The sequence below is a fragment of the Bombina bombina genome, chromosome 3 (genome assembly GCF_027579735.1).
Source record: "Bombina bombina isolate aBomBom1 chromosome 3, aBomBom1.pri, whole genome shotgun sequence".
NCBI classification, from domain to species: domain Eukaryota; kingdom Metazoa; phylum Chordata; class Amphibia; order Anura; family Bombinatoridae; genus Bombina; species Bombina bombina.
The window spans coordinates 88669524-88691874 of NC_069501.1; the positions used below are offsets into that span (position 1 = coordinate 88669524).

General features: G+C 35.9%; 1 protein-coding gene across 1 annotated transcript in view; it reads left to right on the forward strand.

Annotated features, from left to right (window-relative positions):
- Positions 1 to 22351, forward strand: part of DSCAM (DS cell adhesion molecule) — a 717945-nt gene that overhangs the window by 124543 nt on the left and 571051 nt on the right. The window contains exon 2 of the mRNA XM_053705914.1: positions 2150 to 2156. Within this exon, the coding sequence (XP_053561889.1) occupies positions 2150 to 2156 (7 nt within the window). The remainder of the gene's footprint in view (positions 1 to 2149; positions 2157 to 22351) is intronic.

Here is a 22351-nt window from a genome sequence, read left to right on the forward strand (position 1 = left end):
TGTGCAAATAGTTTTGTTATATAATATTTATTTATACATAAAAGGGAAACTAAAGTCAGAATTAATCTTTCATTATGGAGATAGAACATGCAGTTTTAAGAGACTTTTCCGATTTAGTTCCATTATGAAATTGTGCACGGTCTTTTTATATGAAGACGTCCTGAGGCACCAGCTACTATGTATATGAGTCTGTGATTGGCTGATGGCTGTCACATGATACAGGGGGTTGACAACTTGAAGTAAATGTTGAAATTTACTGCTTATTTTCAAATTCAGAGCAAGTGCTATTGCATTATCTATTATTTATGCACTTGTTGATTATGCAATTATACTGTATATAATGCCCCCCTAAAGATATGCAAATGTTTCCAAGCTGGATCTATTGTTTGCTGTTAAAAATGACTTTCAATTCCACTTTCAAGGAGTCAGGGTTAATGAGTGGCTAAATTATATTTGTGTCATGTTTACAGAGGGTAGATAGAGAATCAGCTTGTGACCAAACTACAAGCGATAAAATACAAAACAGAAAATGCGGGGACCTTCAGCCTCTTTAACAGAAGAGCCTTTACAGTCACAGTGTTAATCTACGGCACCAATTCCCTAAATAAAGATGAGTGATCCTTAGTCATAACTAGAAGGACTGGTGAGGCTGGACAGGCTTGAGTCTAGCCCACTGTCTCTTTAAAGGAACATACAGTAAATGTGCCAAAAGAATATGGTGTAATATATTAGAGCTTTTTATTATTGCACCGTTAGTTGCATATAACTGTGATTATAACCCCTGCAGGTGTTAAACACATGGTCAAAATCAGTTCCTGAGCAGCAGTGCACTACTAGCATCTAGCTGACCATATTAAGTGAGCCAAATACAAGAGGCAGATATGTGCAGCCACCAATCACTGGCTAGCTCCCAGTAGTGTGGCTCCTGAACATACCTAGTTATGCTTTTCAACAAAGGATACCAGGACAAAGAAGTCAATTTGATAAAAGAAGTACATTTAAAAGTCTCTTAAAATAACATCTGTAGAAGCAGAGAAAAGAGAGGCGCCTTATGGGACAGTATCGTAGTGCAGCGACAGAGACAGGAGACAGCACACACAACGAGTCAGGGTACTCACAAAGATGATGGCATAAACGTATGCCTCACTAGACAGGACGGAACCTTAGTCGCCCGCCAGACAGACCAATGGGAAGATGTATCCGGAACTCCAGGGTCCAATCCGCAGCTACAGGAGGTAGAGGCGTCAGAGAAACAAATCGTCCGTGATAGGACCAATTGCTATTAGCTCTTAGTGTGAGAGGCAGGTAACCGGACCAACCCAGAAGCAGTATAACAATGAGTGGGGATATCGTAAAAACAAATTTATTTAAAAACACTGTTAAAACATAGAATATATATGGAATGGAAACAGCCATTCTATGTTTTAACAGTGTTTTTAAATAAATTTGTTTTTACGATATCCCCGCTCATTGTTATACTGCTTCTGGGTTGGTCCGGTTACCTGCCTCTCACACTAAGAGCTAATAGCAATTGGTCCTATCACGGACGATTTGTTTCTCTGACGCCTCTACCTCCTGTAGCTGCGGATTGGACCCTGGAGTTCCGGATACATCTTCCCATTGGTCTGTCTGGCGGGCGACTAAGGTTCCGTCCTGTCTAGTGAGGCATACGTTTATGCCATCATCTTTGTGAGTACCCTGACTCGTTGTGTGTGCTGTCTCCTGTCTCTGTCGCTGCACTACGATACTGTCCCATAAGGCGCCTCTCTTTTCTCTGCTTCTACAGATATTTGTAACTACTCCTCTCCAAGAGTGCTGCCGTTAATATTGGTTGCTGGCCATTTCAGGAACTTTGCTTTCCCTGAGACTGTAGTTTGAGCCGGGTCTCGGCTACCAGCTGTGTGCACCTCCATAGGATTAATCCTTTATCATCTTAAAATAACATGCTCTTTCTAAACCATGAAAGTTTAATGCTGATTTTCACGTCCCTTTAATGTTACATGCAGCAGAACTGCCATGTTTCAGTTGAAGTTCTGCGCTCTCTGCGCTTAGTAATAACTATGTCTACTTTTTTCACATAGTGCAGTGTTTCTCAACCCTGGTCTTCAAGTACCCCCAACAGGTCAGGTTTCTATTATAGCTGAACTAGAGCACAGGTGAAATAATCAGCTGACCAGTAACCATGGTTACTAACCTGCTCTCACCCATCAGCTGATTATTTCAGCTTTGCTCTAGTACAGCTAAAAACACTGCCATAGTGGATCCTTTAAATTGTATCCCTTTGATTACATTTTACACAAAACAACATATAATATTTTTTAAAGGAAACACTCCATACACATGTCTGTACTTTACCCTTTATTATACAAAACAACAACAACAAAGTGATACAGTACCAAAAAAAACCTTCTGTTTCTGAAGCTTGACAACTGCGCCAGAGAATTAGCATTTACTTCCTTGCTTATTCTGCTGTTTCATAGCAATGACAAAAGACATATTCTGCTCTTGTCAGAGTTTATGTTAATAAGCTTTCTTTAGTAAAGCAGGCTGGCTGCTGACAGTACCAGCTGTAGTCTGTGTGCACCAAATTCAGGCATACAGGCCACATGACATCCCAAAACTGCCATATACCCTCTCTAATTTACTACTGGAATCAGCAACGTCTGTATCTGCAATTAAACAAGACATTACAGAAGAACTAAACACAACATAAACATTTTGAAAACACATAGAACTGCAGGATTTGCATTGTTTTTAAATCGAGGGATGAATAATAGAAAACCCTTCTTAATATTGATTATCTTATCTCCTTTAGGAACACTATAAATAGGTTACTGCACTGATCAAGCAATCACTGGGTAGAATAATGCAACTTTCTGATTTACTCCTATTAGAAATTTTTCTTTGTTCTCTTGGTATCTTTATTTGAAAAAGCAGGAATGTAAGCTTAAGAGGCCGGCCCATTTTTGTTTCAGTACCCTGGATAGCACTTACTGATTGATGGCTACATTTAGCCACCAATCAGCAAGTGCAACCTAGGCGCTGAACCAAAAATGGGCCAGTTCCTAAGCTTATATTCCTGCTTTAAATGTACCATTTGAATATGGTCAAATGGCTCATTCAGACTACAAATTTTTTTTAGCTATCAATGACAAAAATGTATTGCAACTATGAAAATGTCTTTGTGTGTATTTTTATGCAAAAATATAGTGAAAAGGTAATTCTGTGTTTGACAAAATGCCTTTGAATAAGTCTGTATAATGTTAGATTTATTTACAATTTTGATACGTTGCCAATTAGCCAATCGGGAAGTAGAATGTCAGTAACCATGATAATGATTTTATTTGGCAACCCAGGTACATTTTGGCTTCTTTTTGGCTTTTCAGTACTTTTTGAAGCATATCTGTTTAAATTAGTTAAAGGGACATGGAGCATTTTGAGATTATAGTATAAATATTTAATTACCTGCATTAAAAACTTTGCTTTATATATTGTATACATAATATTTATTTTCTCTCTTTTTATGTAACAACTCTAACAGTAGCACAATTTTGAGAACTTTAAACCCTTAACGACCAATGTGCTTTGTAAATTGCATGCTCATTAAGGAGATATGCTAGCTAGTACTACAAGTTTCCCTTCCAGAGGCATGCAGATATAGCAAGACGTGTGCTATAAACCATCCCCGATAAGAGGACGTGTAAATTGCGGCCAATGTACCCTAACCGTCAGCCGTTGTTAAAGGGTTAAGTACACACTGTGAAATTGACAAACCTAACTCTGATATATCATATTGTCGTCTCCAAGTAGAGCAAGTTGGTGGGGGATTCGAACATTGGGGAAAAAATGGTGTTATTATATTCAGAAAGTTTTCACAAGCGGTTGATATGTTAACTTTTTTGAAGGCATAATTAAGTACTTGTGCCACTTATCTGGAACATTATATTTTCATGCACTTGTACTAGATAAACATGTGAAAACAAACTATTATAAGCAGATTTTTCACTAATATTTTTACTTTTTGTTTTGTTTGTTTCTTCAAATATACCTAAAATTTGACAAAAGTAAAAATGAAATATGGCAGCTTACTTATTCGTTATTAATAATTGTCTGCTCAATTCAATTGCAAATGTCTCTAGTTTGACATTAAAATACAAGAATGGAATCTCCTCATTTACTCTTCCATTCAAATGTTTCTATAGAACAAATGTTAATATTCAAAAATCAAAAGTTAACATTTTAATTTTTGAATGTAATATTCTGATATTACATTTAAAGGGACATGAAACCCATTTTTTTTCTTTCATGATTCAGATAGAGAATACCATTTTAAACAACTTTCTAATTTACTTATATAATCTAATTTGCTTCATTTGCTTGATATTCTTTCCTGAAAAGCATATCTAGATATGCTCAGTAGCTTCCGATTGGTGGCTGCACATATTTGCCTCATGTGATTGGCTCACCAATGTGCATTGCTATTTCTTTAACAAAAGATATCTAAAGAATTAAGCAAATTAGATAATAGAAGTAAATTGGGATGTTGTTTAAAATTGTATTCTCTATCTGACTCATGAAAGGAAATTTTTGGGCTTAATGTCCCTTTAAATATTGATTTCAGTTGAAGCATTCCACTCTCAATATTCAAATGGTACATTCAATGAATGAATGTAAGGAAACAGTTAACGCAAGCTAACGTTTTTAAATTCTTTATTTTAAGGAGGGGGCAGAAATATTTGCCCATCGTTATTTCTGACGTGCAATTAACAATTCCATATAAGTTTTCAGAATTTTATAATAAATATTATTTTAATGTACAGTCATAAATAATTATATTTTAGTAGTGGGCCAGTTTCATAATGTTTAAAGGGCATTTCAATATTATTTTGAACTTTTTATTAAACTTGGAAATTACTTATTAAAGGGACATTAAACACTTTGAGATGGTAATATCAAATAATAAATTGTATATATAAAACAACTCTGCAATATACTTTCATTATTTATTTTGTCCTCTTTGCCTGTAATTCCATTCTGAAATTGTGAGCTTTTCAGTTCCTGTTAGAAATGGAAGTGCAGAACACTGTTAAATCCAGCACAACCATTGGCTGCACACTCTAGTGAACTATTTATAACTGTCCCTAATTGGCCACAGCACAGAAGGTAACACAAGTTACAACATGGCAGCTCCCAGTGTTTTATAGACACTAAAACTTTACACTTATTTTGTCACGTTTTAAACAACTAATGAAACTTTAAAAAATAGATCTACATGTTAGTCATGGACTAATCTTTTCTTTGAATGCATCATTCTATCTAGCGTGTATTTAGTGTTTAATGTCCCTTTAAAGTTATTAAAGGGATACAGGGATACAGAACAGTGCTACTTTAGTAGAAAAAAATGTTAAATCAAAGAAAACACAAAAAGAAACAAATTGTTTTAAAAAGCAGAAAACAACTTACTTGTTTTCTTGCTATATTCTCAGTATAGCCATTGCCTTCAGAAAGATAACAGATCAGACATTGCAGAACTTATGTTCTACTGGCACATGATTTTTGCAGCAAAAGTTCTCTATTGAACATGGGCAATACACTGATAGAAGCAAGATCAGATGTCTCCTAGAAACACATAAAATTAAAAACTGCTACTCTGTCTTCCTATAGAGACCCCATCCCCTCTTGTGGGTCTGTTAAGGGAAATAATGGACTCTGCACAAATTAATTTAAATTAGAATTAGAAATAAAAGGTAAAATCCTTTTAAAATGATGATCAATACATATTACAAGGATTTCTATTAAGTATAACCCATTACTTAGTCCTTTTTTACTACAACAATGAAGCAGCCTGTTTTATGTCCCTTTAATATGTAAAGAACACACACACACACAAAAATAGAAATACAAAAAACATTGTAACATGCTTCCTGATGGTGTGGAATTCCCTTGGTGTAGGATCTCAATATAATGTGATGATTTTGTATAGTGAAAAATCATAAAAATGTAAAATCTTACTAAAACCTGTACCAATTATTTAATTTTTTCCTAATGGATGGGAGTAGAATTCAATAATTAATTATGAAACTATAGTAGAAAATATGAGATCTATATGAACATGCAAACAAGTTAGCAGCTGGATGCTTTCTGTTTTTGAACCCAAAATGCCAGTCCCTACAGAATTCTTCCAGACTAGGTTCTGAATATTTAATAAGTGTGAATTATCTTGCTCATTCAGCCGAATCAAGAAATAAACAGGCAATTATAAAAAGAAATCTCTCAAAGTGCGCTGTCCCTCATTCTAATATTTCATTACATTACAACTGATTCTACATAGATTTATATGATTCATTATTTTCAAAGTTTGTTTTTTTAAATGCTTATTCTAGAATAATTTACTGTACTTACACCCTCTCTCAAGCAAACCCCACACATGCACACACACCGAGACAGTTTTTAGTTTTTGAAATTGCTATTTGGAAACCAATCCTGATATCTGAAGGTATATGGTATATGGCAAGGTGTTTGACTGGTAAGGGTTCAAAAGTATATACTTTCTAAAAATACGTAAGTGTATGTGTTTATGTAAACATGTGTATGTATGTGTATACATGAGTGTTTTATGTGTTTAAATGTTTAAACATGCATGTGCACACATAAATAGAAACATATAGACATACACTGTATATATATATATATATATATATATATATACAGGTGGCCCTCGTTTTACAACGGTTCAATTTACACCGTTTCAGAATAACAACCTTTTTTTCCAGTAATGTGACTGCTATTGAAAAGCAGTGCATTTATTAAAATAGCCAGTAGGTGGAGCTGTCCGCTTGTGTTGCAGCAAAGCTAAGCAAGCTGAAATTAATCAGTTTAACCAGACCTGATCTATCGAGCAGATTTCAAAGGAACAAGATATTCCTGTCTATAAATCAATCCAGATTGGAATGCATAGAAAGAACTGGTTGCAGAAAAATGCAAGTGAAATCTGTTTTGTGTGATTATTTAATTAGGTTTATAATGCTGTTTAGCAAATGTTTTTGTTCATTTAACTTAGTTTAATTATACATTCTGTGTTGTGTGATTATTTTATTAGGTTTATAATGCTGTTTAGCATTTAAAGTCTTCATTTCAAAGCTTTAAAAATAATGTATTAGGTGTTACTTATGACAATTTTGAGAGGGGCCTGGAACCTATCTCCCTCACTTCCCATTGACTTACATTATAAACTGGGTTTCAATTTACAACGGTTTCTATTTACAACCATTCCTTCTGGAACCTAACCCCGGCGTAAACTGAGGGCTACCTATATATATAGATAGATAGATAGATAGATAGATAAACACACACACATGTTTGAGCCCTTTCTAATAAAATAAATTGAAACATGCAAGAGAACAAAGAAAAATTGAAAATAGGAGTAAATTAGAAAGTTGCTTAAAGGGACATTCCAGTCAAATTTAAATGCACATAGATTTATTACATCTTTGAATAGAAACACCTTTGCAATATAAATGTATTTGCAAAAATCCTTCCAGTAAAAGTTATCACTGTTTTAGTGTTAATATTTTTCTCTGCACGTGCATGTGAAGCATAACTAGATATTCTTAGTGCACCCACATTTTTAAAAAATACAGCTACTCGGATCATCAGTGGGGCTTGTATCATGTAAGCAATTAACAAATTGAGTCATTACCAGATGGTACAAGCTTAGGCTCTCTGAACAAGTGTTGTGTTTAAAATGCTGGTGTACGGTGCATACTTAAATACACTTTTAAAACAGCTATAGCTTTTATTAGAAGCATTTTTGCTAATACCTGTATATTACAAAATTGCTTCTGTTCAATACTGAAATGCACCCAATGTGGTTTCCAATTTTGGTTGGAATATCCCTTTAAGATTGTATGCTCTATCTGAATCATGAATTTTGACTAGACTATTCCTTTAAAATTCCCCTGTTCCTCACTTACAAAAAGATGTATATATGCATTTATTCATATAGAACATTTTATTCTAAGTAAAGAACATAACAATTTAAAGTATTCCTTATGCACCTTTAGCTTTACTACAGTTGGTCTAGCGCAGTTTCCGGTTAGTGCATGAGCAATAAACTGAAAGGGCTTTCTTTAGCGTGCCCCATGAAAGTCTATGGGGAGAGTGAGTTAGCGCGGTCACTATATCCGAAGTCCTTAAGTTAGTGCGCCTGGGTCTTTAGCTCGCATGCTAATGTTTTACTTTACCAGCGATAACCAGGGAGATTAATTTGTAATCTAGGCCATTATTGGTTGTATGTTTAACGAGAGTCCAAATTAAACTTTCATGGTTCAGATAGAGCATGCTATTTTAAACAACTTTCCATTTTACTTCTATTAAGCTCTATTCCCTTGATATCCTTTGTTGAGAGGCATACCTAAGTAGCCTTAGGGGCAGCAATGCACTACTGAGAACTAGATGCTGATTGGTGGATGCACCTTTAATTCCCTACCACATGAACTATTGAACTTCTGAATAGTATTTCTTAAATCGAATGTTACATTTAGAAATTTGGAATATGGATATTTGATCTAATTATGAACATTTGAAAACAAAAGTAACATTCAAAATCCAGAAATAACAATCGATTACCACATTTTAATGGATTTTCATGCTTATCAATGATCGATTGTCCAAAACGAATGTCCACAAGACCATACCAAACAAATGATACAGCACATTCGCCAATCCCTATTCATTACTAGAGGACGGTAGGGAATAATCTCAATACTATGCTTATAAAATGTATTTAGTTATTACATAGTACATAGTAAATGAGGTTGAAAAAACATTGAGTTCAACCTATACAAATCTAAAATACTTACAAAAAAGCTCCAGTTGAGCTTAAATTAATCCCATTAAAAAGGGTAACACAAGCAGTCATATCCCTGAATTCTGTGCCAGAAATGTATCTAAACCATTTAAAAGATACTGGAATTTACTACCTCCTTAGGTAATGATTTCCACAATTTTATTGCTCTTACAGTGAAAAAGTGTTTATGTTGCAAGAGATTAAGGGCTCCATGTACTAAGCAGTCAATTCATCCGTCATTTTAGACGCGGATAAACTCGCCGTTACTCGCCGCGGGCGAAATGGTGTCCGCTGTCACTATGTAATCCCCCAATAAATAGACAAGTCTAGCCCGCCGCGAGCAGTGGCGGATTATTGATAAATTTGACGTCTCGCTCGCCGCGACTAAGCTGATGTACTTTTAACTTTCAGTTGAATTGTCTGGCCAATTATTAACACGTGACATGCAAGGTGTCACGAACATCATAGTAGTCGCGGGAATAGAATTTTGCTCCTATAAAAGTTCAACTTATCTAATCAACTTTATTATTGTTCTAAATTTTTTGAAGAGTGATAACAGAGCGTTATTTTTGTAATATTTATTTACAATTTGGATATGGCTTCATCTGGATCTGATAATATATAAATATTAATATAAAAATAATTATAAAGATTGACAACTATACAATACAAATTTAAAATATAGATTACTCTTTAATTACAGTCGACAAATTTGGCGCAATTTATGTACATGGAAATGAGAGACAAATTAGACGCCAGTTATGCTGTACAATGCTGATATTACTGCCTTTTATATATGTCTAGACTGGCGTCTAGATTGACTTTCCTATTGTTTTGTACCTTGCCCGCCACCTAAAAGGTGGCGAGGCAAAAATAACGAGGTGGGAGCGGAAATTGTAGCGAGCGGACAAATAGATTTTTTAGTACATTCGTTTTTGGCGAGTTGGTGGTCAAATGTGTCTAATTACAGTGAAAAATGGAGAGGTAGCGAGGTTTGGCGGATAAGTACGCTCGCAATTTTAAAGATGCGAGTTTGAACATAGTTGACGACTTTGTACATATCAGTTTGCGAGTTTTGACGCGAGATTTGTTGCGGGTAGCTCGCTGACTGCTTAGTACATGGAGCCCCAAATCTCCTTTCCTCCAGCCTTAAATTGTGACCTTTTTTCACAAACAATTTCTTGGAATATACAGAGCTTCTGCCATCTCTGTATATGGGCCATGAATATATTCATTGATGTCACTTTAATTTTGACTTCCACATCCCTGTAATCAAGTAAATATGTTGTAAAAGAAGAACCCTTTGTCCCTTTTGTGGTCATCTTACTTAACACCTCCAAACTGACAAACAATTATAGGGTGGACGATAAAAGGAAAGATCAATTAACACCTAACTATCCATAGCCTTTGGGAGCACTGTATAAATATGAAATCTTACATGCTCCAACAGGAAAACCAGAGAGATCCAAGGTAAATATCTGACAATGTCTTAGAATGTTTCATTGAGAATTTCTGAAAAAGACACAAATGACTGACAACTTTTATTCTGATATATGTATTTAATGATAAACATATTTAAAGGGACATTCTGTTGGTAAAATAATATATGTATGCTGCTCCCAATTGGCTTAACATCTGTATACACGAATTTGTGGGGTGCCAATCAGGACTTTATCTGTGTGTTTAATCGACTTGTTGGCAATATACAAATTATTAGCAAGGCACATAATAATACAATGTTTTTAAAAATAGAACAGTTTATGTTTTTTTTTAATAAAATGCCCCATTAAAAAACAGGTGTTGAAATATCCTGGAAATCAGAAACAGCTCTTAGGCTATATAGATAGATAGATGTTTAAAATAATGTATTGGTAACATTTTTTATTGCTGGCTCCTAAATATTGTAGGTGTTAAATTAAATAATTTAAAAATATTAATAGTTACAAAATATATCCTTATTTAAAGGGACATGAAACACCAAATATTTCTTTCATAATTCTAAACAACTTTCCAATTTGCTTCTATTATCTAAATTGATTCATTCTCTTGGTATCCTTAGTTGAAAATCATATCTAGGTAGGTGCAGGAGCACCAATGCATTACTGGGAACTAGCTGCTGATTGGTGGCTATTTTTATTTGTTCCCCAGATTTATTCAAATTAGTTCCCAGTAGTACATAGCTGCTCTTTCAAAAAAGGATACCAGGAAAATGAAGTAAATGGGATTTAAAAAAAAAAAAGTAAATTGGAAAGTTGTTTAAAATTACATGTTCTATTTGAATCATGAAAAATATGCTAAATAATTTTTTGTTTCATGTCCCTTTAATAAAAATTGCAAATTAAATTAGCATTTAAGGGACATAAAACTCAAAATTAAACCATCATGTAATTTAAAAGATTTTTCAATTTGCTACTGTTATCAAATGTACATTATTTCTCTTATTATCCTTTGCTGGAAAGCACAGCAAGGTAGGCTCAGTAGCAGCAATGCATTACTGGGAGCTAGCTGGTTATTGGTTGAAAAGCACATATGCCTCTTGTCATTGTTTCAACAGATGTGTACATCTAGCTTCCAGGAGTGCATAGCTGGTGTACACTTTGTGGATTTTAGAATCCTGACCATCCTACCTGCTGCACAGTGATTGCTTGATCAGTGCAGGAGCTCATTTATTGCTTCCTCTAATTGGTCACAACAAAGAAGATAAGATAAAAACTGCAATTATTTGCAAATGTTAAAAAAAAATTAAGCAGTATATTTATTTTTTTGTTTCTTTTTTTAATGTAATAATTACTTAGTGATCCATATATCGAAATTGCATTTTTTGTTTTAACTGTTATTGGCAATAATACAACATGATGGTCTCTTTAAGAAAGAATCAGTGTGGTATTCAGTAGAAGAAAAAAGCTGAATCCCTTTTGCATCGTTTGTGAGGACTCAGTAATATTTTATTGCTTTCATCCTCAGATAAATAATGGAGTAAATGAGTCGTGTTTCAAAGCTAACACTTTGTTACAGATTGTTAGTTCCTCTCTATTGTGATCCGTGATTGTATATTACTCCATTTTGTATTCATGCTGATTTCCACTGACTCATTTTGCCAGAAATTCTAATTAACTGTTCATAGATGGGAATCTGCTCTTTGATGACACAGCAATCTCATTTTTTAACCCTATTTGCTGCAGGGAAGACACATTATTGTGCAATAAATTGCAGTCTTTTTGTGCCAGTCAATGAGTTAACAAGTGGCACAGTGCTGAGGTTTCAACTTGATGCAATTTTTGCACCCTGGGTTCCTTAAATGATCTACTTCTGAAATTATTATTTTGTATAATAACACAAGTTATTAAAAATAGATTCAAAATTCTCTCAAGTACTTCTCCTGAGGATAAAATCTTGATGTACTGAAAAGTGTCATCTTGTATTTCAGTTTGCATGCCGCAGGGGGGAAAATGTACGCCCCCGTACATGGTGTATTTCCTAATACGGAATGAGGTGTTCTATTTTTGTAAGCCTTACCTTTTGGGAGAAATTGAAAGAATTTGGAGCAGTTGCACAGCAACTGTTTTATATTCCAAGTCATCTTTTTTTCAGATGCAAGTTTTGCAATTTTGTGTTTAACCATCAATATTACCAGTTATAATGAGGCATCACTATTTATGCTCAAAACGTTTTCTATAATATTTCTCAAACAGAAATATTAGAACATAGAAAATAAAATTGTACTAATATATATATATATTTTCTTATAAGCTTTTTTACAAATACATTTTCAAGTGATTCAGAATATGAGTAACATGTCCCTTTAAATGTAAATTTAAATAAGTGCTTCCTTCTAATGCTTATTTGCTAATAAATACTTCCTAATACTGCTGTATTTGTTTCAATTAATATATAATTACTATTACATATTTTTTTACGTTTTTGAGGGAAAAATCAATTTCTCACTTTTTTAGGGGGGAAAAAAATCACCATTCACCATGTTTACATTGTGCTCTTTCAAATGGATCATATACTTTTCTTTAGTATATTTTCCCTTCAAGTACAATTAGCTGCGCTATAGGACAGCCATACACTACCATCCCCATTAGGGTTGTCTCCTCGGTCACGTTTTCCTGGACACTTTTGAGTTACACATGCTGCAGGGTTTGCATTATATTATTTATATGCACTATTCATATTCCTCCCTGCACACCCTGCAGCATGTGTAACTTATACGTGTCCAGGAAAGCATAGCTGAGGTGGCATCCCTATGTTCAGTGTCCCTATTTGTGAAATTAATGTTCCTCCCTGCACACCCTGCAGCATGTATAACTGATAAGTGTCCAGGAAAATATGGCTGAGGTGGCAACCCTATTGCCCATGTATCTCAAACTCTATTAAGATACCTATGAGTGTTATTTAATTAGCACTAAGCTGAGATCTACATAAAAAATGAAATTCAAGGTAAGTGACTACTGCCAAAATAGAGCAGCCGCGAATTGCATGTTCATCTCTGCGCTTCCACCTGTCTAAATTATACCACAATTACGTGATGTCCTGTAACCTTGTCTGATTTTTAGATTATCCAATCTTCACCACCGGAGGGTCAACTCTATATGGGTTTAATGAAAACAAAAAAACAAAAATAAGGTGTTGGAGTTTAATCCTTTAGAGATGTTTAAGAATTTTTCTACAAAATTGACCAATAAAGGGCCAGATTACTAGTGGAGCGCAAACTATTGCGTGCAAGCGATAAGGGGTTTATCTGGGTTTTTTTGCACTCATAGGGTTTACCGCTCATATTATGAGTTGAAAGTAAATGTGATCACTTGAGCGCAATTGCGATTTACACTAGAATCATTACAGCGACTTCAGAGCTCTGGTTAACTGTTTCGCGAAAGAAAAAAGTTGCACAAAACACATCAAAATTACATTACAAAGTACAGTCACATTAATAATCACACTATCTAATAAAATTATTAAAAAATATTGCACAAAACAAGTTATAAAAGCTCAAATATATAAGGAAGGCAAAGGGCTTTAACATTGAGATATCCATAAATAAGAAAAGAGAGACGCACTCAGCTGAGACAGAACAAAAGCTAGAATAACTTCCATTTCATTTCTATTGCAACTCAGGGTGCACGTTCTTTTAGCACACTATGGGGCATATGTATCAAGCTCCGTGCATATGTAAACAGCAGTTATGAAGCAGCAGTCACAAAGACCGCTGCTCCATAACCTGTCCGCCTGCTCTGAGCAGGCGGACAGACATCGCCGGAAATCAACCCGATCGAGTACGATCGGGTTGATTGACACCCCCTGCTGGCAGCCTATTGGCCGCGAGTCTGCAGGGGGTGGCGTTGCACCAGCAGTTCTTGTGAGCTGCTGGTTCAATACTGAATACGGCGAGCGTATTGCTCGCTGTATTGAGCGAGGTCTGTCGGACCTGATCCGCACTGTCGAATCAGGTCCGACAGACCTTAATAACTAGAGGCCTATGCCTTTTCATGGAGAAAAAATATCCTGTAGCATATCAGTCTGACCCTGCCCAATGACAGTCCTGCGCTGAAATACCTGGCAATTCCTCTCTGAACAAGAGAAACAACAACCCCAGACGATTGTTTCGGCCTTCTGTGGAAAGGCACATGTTGAGCAAAAGGAGACTGCTTCTTGGGTGGCAATTAGCCATAGAACAAGCTATTATGCTATTGTTTGTTCCCAAGTTGAGCGCTTCTTTCTTTTTATTTATTGATATATACATGTCTAAAGATGTACATGTAAATGTATGTATATGTAAATTATCAACAGCTTTGGCTTTAACTATCACCTCTATGCTGATGATACCCAGATCTACCTATCCACCCCTGCACTCTCTTTTTCTGTCAATTCTCACATCGGCGACTGCTTATCCTGAATGGCCTCTCACCACCTAAATTAAACATGTCCAAGACCGAACTACTTCTAATCCCCCCCTCTAACTTTACTCCAGTTTCAATTTTTTTATCACTGTTGGCGGCACCACTATCTCCCCATCACCCCAAGTCTGCTGCCTTGGAGTCACACTTGACTCAAATCTATCCTTTATTCTCCACATCCAATTGCTCTCTTCATCCTGCCACAAACACCTACGCAATATCTCCAAAATTTGTCCATTTCTGAGCACTGAAATGACTAAACAGCTAATCCACTCCCTGGTAATTTCCCGACTTTACTACTGTAATGACCTACTAACTGGCCTCCCTCTCTCCCGCCTCTCTCCCCTTCAATCCATCCTAAATGCATCTGCCAGGCTAATCCACCTCTCCCGATGCTCTGTATCTGCTGCACCTCTCTGCGAGTCTCTTCACTGGCTCCCCATTGACAGCAGAGTTAAATTCAAAATTCTCACCCTGACCTACAAAGCCCTCACCAATGCTGCCCCACCCTACCTGTCCTCACTCATCAACAAATATACTCCAGCCCACCCCCTAAGTTCCAACAATGACCTGCTCCTTTCGTCCTCTACCATCACCTTATCTCATGCTAGACTACAGGACTTCTCTCGTGCGGCACCAACCCTCTAGAACGCATTTCCTCAAGCTGTCAGACTTTCCCCTAACCTCTCCTCCTTTAAATTCTCCCTAAAGACTTTTTTGTTCAGGGAAGCTTATCACCCGACTCAGTAACAAATTAATTTCACTAACCCAACAGTTGCCCTCATCTATCTCCTCACTAATATCATTCTCAACTCTGCAGTCCCCACCTCCTGTTTCCCATCCTCCTACCTATCTAGATTGTAAGTTTCCACCGGAACAGGGCCCTCAATTCCCCCTTTGTATTTGTCTGTAAAATGTTGTCTTTTATTGTATTGTTTCACCATTGTACTTTTTTGTACCCATGGACAGCGCTGCGTAACCTGTCTGCGCTTTATAAATAATAATAATAATAAGAAAATAATAGTAAATGTGGGGTATATATGTGAAAGAAACAATTTGGGTTTACAAATCGTTATGAATTCTGCAATTTATAACGTAAGTTTTTTTCAGCAAGATATTAGTTTTACAAACAGGTTTTTATTAAATCTAGGGCATTGTGTTCAGGGTATAATTGTTACCTTTAATCCGCCAAACATATCAGTAATTACTTTTGTGAGATTGTTTTTAGGTTGATATTTTACTTGATATTTTACTTTTGTCTGCACTTTTTCTTTCATGATAGGAATTTATGTGATTCATCCATTAGACTATTTTTCATAAGCCGTTTAGTCTGTCACAACTGAAGTAACATTTTTATTGTGAGTAAAATATTCTCTAATTATCCATTAGTTCAGCTACAGCAATTTTAAAGCTTCATTCTTACCTAATATGTTATTCTGTTTCTCAAAAAAAAAAAATACATCAGATTACAATAGACCTGCCCTTTTTCACAACACACACTTTTGTAAAATTAATTCTGCTCATTATAGTTTAGTTGTAGCAATTTGGTGTATTTTTCAATACATACAGCATATTCTGCTATGTGCAAAAGATTGGAATGTAAAATATTTACAGTAAATACATATTTGAAACCTTTATTAAAAATGAATTTTGCAGAAATGTTTTTTCATGTTTTGATCTACTTAACTGCAAAGGGCTCCACTTTTTATTAGATAGTGTTATTATGATTGTAACTGTATTGTGTAATGTATTTTTGATAAATTTTTGATAAATACCCGATGTCGCTTGTACGCAAACGTTAGCGATCCACTCGTAATCTGGCCCTGAACAAATCATTGCTTTATTGATGTATTCAGAGCAAAGTTTACCCTGAGAATAATTTGTACATGTAATTTAACATTTTAAATTAGTTGTTTAAAAATTGAAAAAAAATAAGGGTAACATTCTAATATCCATAAAGCATTGGGCACCGCCATAATATAACTTAGGTTACCTTTTCTTCTGAGGCCAATTAGGAATGGTTATAAATAGTTTACTAAAGTGTACAACCAATGACAGTGTGGAATATAGATGTGTCTGTACTTCCATGTCTAACATGAATTGGAAAGCTCACAATATTCGGAAACTAATTGCAGGAAAGGAGAACAAAATAAATAATGAAAGTATATTGCAAAGTTGTTTTTACTGTATATAATTAAACCATTTGTATTCAAATTTTGAGGTGTTTAATGTCCCTTTAAGCATTTAGGTATAAGCAAGCAGTAAAGTAATTTCTTATTAAAATTTTATTGGCTAGATTTATGAAGCTGCATTCACAGCGTTTGGGGCTATGTAGACCAGGTTAGCATAACAGAAATGTATTTATTTTTCCTCTCCGCCACCTCAGAGATGGCGAGACCAATCACCCGATACTCGCTAGTCTGGGGTGAGAATTGAACAAGGAATCTCTTGTGCAATGTTAATTTTTTCCATGTGATGCACCATAGCAAGTGTTGATTGCAGACGTCTGCCTGCAGGTGTGGTAAATTTTGCCCTATGTCTCTTTACCAGTTGTGGATATGCAGAACAAAGCATTATTAACATCTTAATGACCGAGGACGTGCAGGGTACGTCCTCAAAAAAAAGGCAGTTAACGCCTGAGGACGTACCCTGCACGTCCTCGGTGTGGAAAGCAGCTGGAAGCGATCCTGCTCGCTTCCAGCTGCTTTCCGGTTATTGCAGTGATGCCTCGATATGGAGGCATCCTGCAATAACCTCACATGGCCATCCGATGCAGAGAGAGCCACTCTGTGGCCCTCTCTGCACCGGACATCGATGGCCGGTATCGTTGGTGGGTGGGAGCCGAATTGGGAGGCGGGTGGGCGGCCATCGGTGTGCCGCGTGACGTCACGGGGGGCGGGATCGGGGGCGGGACCGTCGGGGGTGCGCACGGGCGCGCGCGCGTGCACGGAGGGTGGCGGGCGGGCGCGTGCACGGGGCGGGAGCGGGTGGGAACAGCTACACTACGGAAAATCTTTTCATAAAACCTGCCTAATCTTGTTTGTGCAAAAGCACAAAAAGCGATCGTGGAGGGGTGGGGGGGTTGGTTTGTGTGTGGGGAAGCTACACTACAGAAACTTTCAACAAATTAAAAAAACAAACAATTTTTTCTTCTAAACTGGGTACTGGCAGACAGCTGCCAGTACCCAAGATGGCGCCCATTACGTTAGAGTGGGAGGGGATAGAGCTGTTTGGGGGGGGGATCAGTGAGGTTGGGGGCTAAGGGGGGACAGTACACAGCAGCATATGTAAATATGCTTAAAAAATCATTAAAAAAAATATATATAGCTTTTATTTTAGTACTGGCAGACTTTCTGCCAGTACTTAAGATGGCGGGGACAATTGTGGGGTGGGGGAGGGAAGAGAGCTGTTTGGGAGGGTTCAGGGGGTCTGATGTTTCAGGTGGGAGGCTGAGCTCTACACTAAATCTAATATTAACCCTGCAAGCTCCCTACAAGCTACCTAATTAACCCCTTCACTGCTAGCCATAATACATGTGTGATGCGCAGCGGCATTTAGCGGCCTTCTAAATACCAAAAAGCAACGCCAAAGCCATATATGTCTGCTATTTCTGAACAAAGGGGATCCCAGAGAAGCATTTACAACTATTTGTGCCATAACTGCACAAGCTGTTTGTAAATGATTTCAGTGAGAAACCTAAAATTGTGAAAAATTTTACGTTTTTTTTTAATTTGATCGCATTTGGCGGTGAAATGGTGGCATGAAATATACCAAAATGGGCCTAGATCAATACTTGGGGTTGTCTACTACACTACACTAAAGCTAAAATTAACCCTACAAGCTCCCTACATGCTCCCTAATTAACCCCTTCACTGCTGGGCATAATACACGTGTGGTGCGCAGTGGCATTTAGTGGCATTCTAATTACCAAAAAGCAACACCAAAGCCATATATGTCTGCTATTTCTGAACAAAGGAGATCACAGAGACGAATTTACAACCATTTGTGCCATAATTGCACAAACTATTTGTAAATAATTTCAGTGAGAAACCTAAAGTTTGTGAAAAAAATTGTGAAAAAGTGAACGATTTGTTTTATTTGATCGCATTTGGCGGTGAAATGGTGGCATGAAATATACCAAAATTGGCCTAGATCAATACTTTGGGTTGTCTACTAAAAAAAAATATATACATGTCAATGGATATTCAGGGATTCCTGAAAGATATTAGTGTTCTAATGTAACTAGCGCTAATTTTGAAAAAAAAAGTGGTTTGCAAATAGCAAAGTGCTACTTGTATTTATGGCCCTATAACTTACAAAAAAAGCAAAGAAGATGTAAACATTGGGTATTTCTAAACTCAGGACAAAATTTAGAAACTATTTAGCATGGGTGTTTTTTGGTGGTTGTAGATGTGTAACAGATTTTGGGGGTCAAAGTTAGAAAAAGTGTTTTTTTTTTTCAATTTTTCCTCATATTTTATAATTTTTTTATAGTAAATTATAAGATATGATGAAAATAATGGTATCTTTTGAAAGTCCATTTAATGGCGAGAAAAACGGTATATAATATGTGTGGGTACAGTAAATGAGTAAGAGGAAAATTACAGCTAAACACAAACACCGCAAAAATGTAAAAATAGCCTTGGTCCCAAACGGACAGAAAATGGAAAAGTGCTGCGGTCATTAAGGGGTTAAAGGGACACTGAACCCAAAAAGTTTTGCTTTCGTGATTCAGATAGAGCATGCAATTTTAAGCAACTTTCTAATTTAGTCCTATTATCAATTTTTCTTCGTTATCTTGCTATCTTTATTTGAAAAAGAAGGCAGCTAAGCTTTTTTTTTAAGTTCAGAACTCTGGACAGAACCTTTTTATTGGTGGATGAATTTATCCACTAATCAGCAAGGACAACCCAGGTTGTTCACCAAAAATGGGCCGGCATCTAAACTTATATTCTTGCATTTCAAATAAAGATACCAAGAGAATGAAGAAAATTTGATAATAGGAGTAAATTAGAAAGTTGCTTAAAATTTCTTGCTCTATCTGAATGACGAAAGAACAAATTTGGGTTCAGTGTCCCTTTAAGTCATTCAAGGTAAAATGGTAAATGAATTCAGTCTCATAACAGTAGAGCACATTCTCTGTTCAGCTGCATTTTTTGTTTTTGAGGTTAACATAATTGTTCTGTTACAAACCTTAAAGAAACATAAATGCTTTTATGTGTTAGCAAATTTTATCATTGCACTGTTACTTGCATATAACTTTGATTTCATGTTTTACTGATTGCATATAACTTGTTTGGCAGTTTTTTCTACAACAATATTTCATTAATATTTAAGGTAGTAGAAATATTGGTAAAATAATATGTTAATGCTATTCCATTGCCACTATAGTGAAGGATTCTGGGATAGCAGACAATTTAGATTCTGAAAACATATTTAGCCACTTGTTACACATTGCTTTAGACAGCACAGTAAATTAGGGGATCCCTTGATGTAATGTTATATATACTATAGCTACTGATGTTGATTTCAAGCGAATCTTTACATGTAATGTAAATGTGATAGTAATTTGATAGTCTGTGGAGTTTACATTTGGCAGTCTTGTCAGTTTCACAGAAAATTAATGCCGCTTTTTACCACTGGTTACCCATTTGGCAAAAAGCCTAAATGACTTGCAGTACTTAAGATGTAATTGAGAGCAATAGGGAAAATGCAGAGATTTCAGTCTCCTCCATTGCATCTTCTGCAGTCAGTATATCCCTTGAGGCTAGCAGGGAGCTTGTCTTGTGCAGTGAACAGTCTTCCACTTGAATTGTGTTTTGTGAAGTCAAGGGTGCAGGCCTTCCGCGGGAAGATGTAAAGCTACAGAAGATTTTGCCATCTGTCACAGCACGATCACTACAGACACTACGCTACAGAATTCACTTGAAAACAGTTTAGCGGTTAATTGATGTGAAAATAAATTCTCATCATTATACTAAATCATTCAGTTGTTTATGTTAAACATCATGCATTTGTGAGCGCGTTAACTTGATGTGCGTATTGAAGTCATTTATTAAAAAAAGCTGGCATTCTGCACTAAATGCCTAATTACCCAATATGTGGGGCATCCTGTGTTTCTGAAGTCACTCAATAAATGATGTTCATGCTGTTATTAAATTGGTGCTGGTTTTGAATGTATAATATAATTTAAAAGTAATGTCACATTGTATATCCATAATAGAACGCATTTTGATTTTACGTTGCTCCAAGCTCATTCTGTTTTGCTTCTTCCCTTAAGTCCTAAAGGTACAAGGAAATCAAAATTAAACTTTTGTGATTCATATATAGCTTACAAGTAAAACAAACTTGGCAATTTATTTGTATTAAATTTATTTATTTTGGTATCCTTTATTGAAATCGTATCTTTCTTTGGAAGCATAATGAGACCCAGGAGTGTGTATTATATGTCTACCTAAGTATGCTCTCAATTTAACAGGTGATACGGGTAAAGGTACAGTTACAAAAAAGGTACAGTTAATACAAAAGTATTTTGCATTTGATAATCATGTCCCTTTAAGATTCTTAAACCCTTTAAATGGGGATCCAGGTATATTCATAGGGTAATTTTATACATAAGTTGAAAATACCTCTTTTCAGAGAATTTTTGTTGCAGATTCAAATGTGTTGAACAAGGTTCGAGCTCTACCTATGTGTTTAACACATTTTTGGATGTCAGTGAAGTCTCACACTGGAGTTCCCTTTGCAAAAGATTAATACATAGTTTAACTAACAAGAAGAGCATGATGGTGTATAGCCAAGTCCTGGGATTTCACTGTTCACTGGCTGACACGGACAGCACAATAATATTCATTTAGAAAAAACAAAACAAATAAACAAAAAAATGCATTTTGAAATATTTTCTTCTAGGTGGAAAAGAGAACATATTGAGTAGAATGTCCGATTAATTAAATCTTTGTTTAATCGAAACTGCTGCTCGTTGTATTATTTCTTTGGCATTTCCTTACCTAAGAGGTAAAGCACATTTGAGACATATCTACTACCTAAACATCATTATGACCTCTCATATTAAATTGTCTACACAGTGTACAACATATGCCGCTAACCAAGAAGTGCCTTGAGGTCCTTGCTACCTTACGCCATCACCGATGGAATACGTGTTCTAAATTGTCCTGTGTTGTCTTGCGTGCCTCCCAGCATGCATCCCTTCATGTAAACTACATAGCATACACACGCCCAGCACACTGTCTCACAGACTTTATGTATATTTGTGGTTCCTATGTCTGTAAATAATTGAAAGGATTATTGGCCACAATTTATAACTAGAGCCAGCGTGGTCACTGAACTAGACCACATATAGATTTGTTTGCTGGACTATCAGCCGGTATAACCTCACAATTAAAGTGATATGGAATTTAAAAAAAACTAAATAATAATACATTTACATTTTTTTAAATGGAATGTTCTAATAAAGAAAAATCTAGTTATTTACTTCAAGCTAGATATGCTTTTATGTAAAGGAGGAACATTTTTTTAATAAAAAAAAACTGCACTAGGCAGTTTTTGGGGTCTAAAGTTGGCGGGAGTTGGGTGCTAGTAAAAAAAA